Genomic DNA, 6686 nt, shown 5'->3' with positions numbered 1-6686 from the left:
AGGGGGAGGAATAGAGTAAGGAAAGGAGGAATGTGAGGATGAAAAAGGAGGTAAGGGATTTAAATAAATGAAAAGACATCTAATAGTAATGCTAGTGGTGTGTATTCGGATCTGATTCCGACAGGCTGAGAGTTCTTCCCCTACTTTTTGTTAAGTGGAACTATGAGCAAATGAATGAAATGATTTAGAATCTGCAGACAAGAACTTGTTTCTAGTCTGAACTTGTCGTTTCCAAAGAACAATCAAATCCTCAAGTGACATTGCAAGAATGATGGAGCTCTTTGATGAGAGTTCCATGTTGGTTCAAATCTGATAAAGCAAAGCAACCTTAAGAAACCATGTGAGTCAAATTAGGAAAAAGAAAGTTCAACTTTTCCAACAAAAGCCACCAAAACAATTTCAAATCCCAGGGTGGAAATTTGGGTTGTTCAAAGTCCATACAGTATCTGCATTGTGCCAACCTGTTGTGAATGGAGGTACGCTCAGGAACTCATCAAATTCCTTAACATGAATGTCACAACAATTCCATTGCATAAGGGAGAAGAAAACAGGATGATGATCTGATAAATGATTGCTAGAATAAAGAAAATTTACGCCTCACATCGAGTCATGAAATACTGCTGGGCCTAGATATTCACATGCAGCTTCATGGTTTTCTTTTCTCCTTGAATGTTTTGACACATCAGGCTGGGTTCATTTTATACCAGCCTTTTTCCTTAACTGGGGTAGAACTGTTGGTGGTGTTTGTTGTACTGGTCACCACAATTTGGTTCAAAGGTCTCCCCTGTGACCCTGAAGTATATCAAGTTCCATCAGTAAGTTCCAATGCCAAGTCCACCAAAGTAAACTCAAAAGAAAGACATTTCTGAAAGAAATGATGGTTGAAAATGCTGGTCTGATTTACCAGTAGGTAATTACTGGTATCTACCACTCCAACCAAACACAATGAAACATATAGCTCGGTACCAGTCAATTCTAATAATTTTTTCAATGATACCAGGGTGCAGCACAGTGTCTTATTCGGTATCTCGATACCATACTGCTCCGAAAAACTTCCAAAACTAGTATTAAACCAATATTTACAACTTCAGTATACTGTGAATACCAAAGTCCTCAACCTAAGCTTACAAGAGGCTGATGTCAAAGAGATTAATGACATCTAAGCCTTCCAGCAAGTTATAGAAAGATTACAAGACAATCTCATATCAGAAAGAATATACCATGGCAAGAGCAGAAACATCCTTGATGGCACCTTGAATAAGAATCACTACTTTTTAATACTTTTGAGTGGAAAACTGAACTGGCACTAGCTTTTGAGTGTTTGCGGACACGATCTTGGTAACTAGTTTCTCAGTTGTGAAACCAGTTGTATGCTTACCAGACTTACGTCTTAAGTAATGCATGGAAGAACTAAATTTACTAGGTAAAGAACATCTAGGAGATAAGATTTATTTCAACAATGCTAACTTCAATGACGGTGAATCATAAGTTTGGCTGCAATTAAAGAATGATACAGTTAAAGGATATCTAATAAAATAAATTCATATGAGGCTATGCTTTACTAAAATCAACATGCTCTTATCAGTCGGTAGGAGGAACAGCTTACACTGGAATCACCAAAAAAAAGCTTAAATCATGACTTGTTTGCTTGCAACAGCTCCATTTTTTCATACCATCATGAAATATAGGCCGGAAAGATCATAGAACACTTACACAGCATGTGTGGAAATTCACCTACTCCTGTTGAAGAAGAGAAGCCCAATATCAAAGATCAAAATTTATTCTGGGATTTAATTTAGCATGTAAATAAGAAAAAAAGAAAACAAAAGAATCTTGTGAAATACAAGTACAATAACTAGACATATAAAGATCTGTGGGAAAAGAAGAACCATTTCGTAACCTAAATTGCTCCACCTTCTTTGGTATGGCCAATCGTTAACGAAGAACAAAAGAAATTGATGCTGCCTACTTCACCTACAGCTAATTATGTAAGATCCTTCTTAGGGAAACATAATAAATTTCACTAGGGAACAGTAGATTTGAATGAGTGCAGCAACCTTTATATCATCCACGAGATCAACGAAACAGAACAATTAGGAAAACCCATAAAGCTACAATGCTTATAATACATCAACAATGGAAGCAGAAATCCCGAGATAATAACAGAAAAAGCTGCGGTCTGTATGACAATTAAAGATCAAGAACGATTCCGGAGAAGCTGAATCAAAGAGCGAGCGATAGATCAAGAAAGGACGGAGGAAAGATCGAGGGCATAGATGGTTTTTTTCTTTAGATTTTCTTACGGAATCGTGGTATCGGCAGAAGCCATTCGACGATGTCGTCCTCGGTGAACATGGCGTCGCATCCGAGTTTTTTGACATCTTCGACTGCCATCGCCGTCTTCCCCAGACCACGTCGTCTTCTTAGAGAATGTACCGACAAAACGTGGTGCCGGATTGGACTCGTAATTGGTACAGTATAGGAGACGCGTAGTCGTCTACAACCTTGTCGGATTCTGGTCTTCTAAACTCCGTTAACCGCACGGTGTGGTCCAAAATCTTTTTTTTTTTTGGTGAGTGGTCCAAAATCTTGTCGGACTTTGGATATTCTAAACTCTGTTAATTGAACGGTGTAATCCATAATCTAGTCAGATTCGGCTATTGCAGACTCCATTAGTTATACGTTGTAGTCCATAATTTCGATGACCTCGCATTAGTTGTTTTTTTTGGGCAAAACAACAGAAAATAATATTACTTCAATTCACAAATATAACATAATTAGGTAGTCAATTGGTAATAGTATTTTTCTCACTGACATGACGAACTTTAAAAGCATTAAGAACATTGTAACATCTGTAAAACATGCTCAGTTACAATAAGGATTTATCATGCAAGTTATACTGAGTATTCTTTTAAACCTCTAAATTATTTTAACAACTTTGATATCTTGTGGTGATTTAACATCAACTTCGGATGAGTATGACTTTGAACCCTTAACTTTTAATAAATTATTTTAGTTTTGAAAACATCTCGGATGAGGCTTTGAACTCTTAATCTTTGGTAAGTAAATTTACTACGTCATCACCTCTTAAATAATTATTTTTTTAATATTATAATATATCAAATAAGAATTCTAATCTTATAAGTGATTCTTATACATCATCAGCAAACAAATATTTAAGAAGTATAAGTCTTTATTTTTTATTAATTTACATAAATTTAAGAGAAATCCTTCGCTAAGGAGAGAGGAGAGAAAATTCTGTAAGGGTTGTCTCCTAAGCCCGTCAAAAGGAGTGAAACTGTAAAAGGGTAGTCGGCCTTCGCCTATTGAAGGAAGGCCTCTAGTAGACGTCGGTGACCTTGTCGGTGGAGGAAGCCAAAAGTGGATGTAGGTCAAGATTGACCGAACCACTCTAAATCTTGGTTTGCATTTACTTTGAGCATCTTATCCTTACTGCAAACCTCCTCAATAGCTTACTGCCTTCTGCACATTTACGATTGTGTTTTAAAGTTCAGTATTTTCCGAATCGGCGTTTAGACGTAAATCAGTTTTATCATACAAACATCATATTTCAGTTTACGCTTACATTTTAACTTTCATCATAACTGCAAACTGCCTTCATAGATTTCCTTTAACTACATCTCGCTTGATTACAAGTTAAAGAGATTTACGAATCGACTTTTCTACCGAAATCGCTTTTATCGTACGAACACCTTTTTAATCGTCGAAAGTTTTCCGCAGCACTAATTCACCCCCCCTCTTAGTGCTCTTGATCCTAGCAATTGGTATCAGAGCGGGGTTAACTCTCAAACGGATTAAAACCCAAGAGAGATGGCATACGCTGGAAACCAAGAGGGTCATTCTATTACACGTCCACCCATGTTCAATGGGACGGACTACACCTATTGGAAGACCTGAATGAGGATCTTTCTTATTTCTATGGATTTTGAACTTTGGAATCTTGTCGAAAATGGATTTTTGAAGTCTTCTCTTCCAATGATCGATTGGAATGAATTGGAGAAGAAGGATTTCGCTCTTAATGCAAAGGCTATGAATGCCTTATTTTGTGCGCTTGATAAAAACGAGTTCAACCGTGTTTCGGTTTGTGAAACCGTATTTGATATTTAGCACACACTCGAAGTGACTCATGAAGGCACGAGTAGAGTGAAAGAGTCAAAAATCAATCTTTTGATACATTCTTTCGAACTTTTTTGGATGAAATCGAGTGAGACTATTGGCGACATGTTTACTCGTTTCACGGATATCGTCAACGATCTAAAAGGACTCGGAAAAAGTTTTTCGGATTTTGAGCTCGTAAATAAGATTCTAAGATCCCTTCCTAAGAGTTGGGATCCTAAAGTCACTGTTATTCAAGAGGCGAAAGATCTAAACAACTTCCCTCTTGAAGAACTAATCGGGTCATTAATGACCTACGAGATGACTTGCAAAGCTTATGAAGAGCAAGAAGACATCCTTCCAAAGAACAGGAAGGATATGACACTTAGAACTTCAGAAGACCACTTGAGAGAAAACTCAAGTAATGAGGACTATGATGATGACTTGGCACTTCTAACAAAAAAATTTAAAAAATTCATTAAAAGAAACAAGTTCAAGAATGAAACAAAAAATAAATTTGAACTCAAGAAGGACCAAGTTATTTGCTATGAGTGCAAAAAGCCGGGACACTACAAGAGTGATTGTCCCAAGTCAAAAATAGAACATCAAAGAAGAAAGCGCTCAAAGCAACGTGGGATGACTCGAGCGCGTCCGAAGAAGAGGAGTCCAACACCGAGCAAGTTGCTCATTACGCCTTAATGGCCATCGGGGAGGAGGTAACGAATTTAATAGATGCAGATTTATCATTTAACGAATTATTAAATGTCTTCCATGACTTATTTGATGAATGCAAGATTATTAGTAGAAAATATAAATTGCTAAAAAAGGAGCATGATAGTCTTACTTGTAATTTTGATAAGTTAAAAACTGAATATCATGATAGTTTAGGTTCATGCATAAAATGTCATGATCTAGAAACTCTCCAAAAGGAAAACTTGCTACTTAAAGACACCTTGAAGAAATTCGAGGTTGGTAGCAAGTCTATGAACATGATCCTTGCAAACAAGGGTCACGTTCCCAAAAGAAGTGGAATCGAATTTATGAGAAGTCCTCACCAAAATCCAACCACCTTCATAAAAGGCCCCATCTTACATGTTCGACACCAAAGCAAATGCAACTTTTGTTGCAAACTTGGACACAAAACGCATTATTGTCCATTCAAGAAAATTAGTCCGAACAAATTAATTTGGGTTCCTAAAGGAACCATGATAAATTCTATGCAACATGATAAACAATGTAGATCTATTTTTTAGGCTCCCAAAGCAAATGGGTACCTAAAGATCATCCTTTCTTGTAGAAACCTATACCATCGCAAGCTAGGAGCAAGAGATGGTACCTTGATAGTGGATGCTCAAGGCATATGACCGGAGATCCATCTCAATTCTCTAAGCTCACTAGCATAGACGAAGGCTATGTCACCTTCGGAGACAACAACAAGGGTAAAATCATTGGCAAAGGAACCATAGGTAACAAATCCAACTTCTTTATTGAAGATGTTTTGTTAGTTGATGGTTTAAAACATAACCTCTTGAGCATTAGTCAATTATGTGATAAAGGATATATTGTTAGATTCGAATCTAATGCTTGCATCATTGAAAAACCACACAAAAACATGTCTATGATTGCATTAAAACAAAATAACGTATACACTATTGAAATCAATGATTTGTGTAATGAAATGTGTTTTTCGGTTTTGAACGAGGATGCTTGGCTATGGCATAGAAGATTAGGTCATGTTAGCATGAAACTAATCACTCAAATATCATCTAAAGAACTTGTAAGAGGAATGCCTCATATCAAGTTCATCAAAGATAATGTATGTAATGCTTGCTAATTAGGTAAACAAATTAAGGGTAGTTTCAAATCTAAGAATCAAATAAGCACCTCTAGGCCCTTACAATTGATCCATATGGACTTGTTGGGACCAATCTGTACATCAAGCCTAGGAGGTAGCAAATACGCCTTCGTCATTGTGGATGACTATAACAGATACACATGGACTTACTTCTTAAAACAGAAAAATAAATGCTTTAGATATTTTACCAAGTTTTGTAAACTTGTTCAAAATGAGAAGGGTTTTATGATTTCGTCAATTAGAAGTGATCACGGTGGTGAATTTCAAAACCATAATTTCCAAGAATTTTGTGAACTCAATGGATACAACCATAATTTCTCTACTCCTAGACATCCTCAACAAAATGGAGTAGTAGAAAGAAAAAATCGAAATTTACAAGAAATGGCAAGAACCATGTTGAATGAACATAGCCTACCCAAATATTTTTGGGCCGAAGCCGTAAACACTGCATGCTATATTTTGAATAGAGTTCTAGTAAGACCCTTACTCACCAAAACTCCCTATGAGTTATGGAACAACAAAAAACCCAATGTTTCATATTTTAAAGTCTTTGGGTGTAAGTGTTTTATCTTGAATGAAAAAGATAACTTATGAAAATTTGATGCTAAATCCGATGAAGAAATCTTTCTTGGTTATTCTTCGGCTTCTAAAGCATTTCGTATCTTCAATAAAAGAACTTTAATTATTGAAGAATCCATTCATGTTGTTTTCAATG

The 6686-nt window shown here is 36.4% G+C and overlaps 1 protein-coding gene across 1 annotated transcript; it reads right to left on the bottom strand.

Annotated features, from left to right (window-relative positions):
- Window positions 1-362: 362 nt before the first annotated feature.
- LOC103974385 (uncharacterized) lies at window positions 363-2448 on the bottom strand. Its single transcript, XM_065161642.1, has 4 exons — window positions 2304-2448; window positions 1607-1740; window positions 722-792; window positions 363-596 (listed from the first exon to the last, which is right to left on the bottom strand). Exons 2-4 carry the CDS (start codon window positions 1669-1671, stop codon window positions 400-402), a joined length of 333 nt encoding a protein of 110 aa, XP_065017714.1. The 5' UTR covers window positions 1672-1740; window positions 2304-2448; the 3' UTR covers window positions 363-399.
- Window positions 2449-6686: the final 4238 nt, after the last annotated feature.

The sequence above is a fragment of the Musa acuminata genome, chromosome BXJ3-8, assembly GCF_036884655.1.
Source record: "Musa acuminata AAA Group cultivar baxijiao chromosome BXJ3-8, Cavendish_Baxijiao_AAA, whole genome shotgun sequence".
Classification (NCBI taxonomy): Eukaryota; Viridiplantae; Streptophyta; class Magnoliopsida; order Zingiberales; family Musaceae; genus Musa; species Musa acuminata.
Note: the sequence above shows the minus strand (reverse complement) of the source record. Positions and strands in the feature narration are given on the sequence as shown.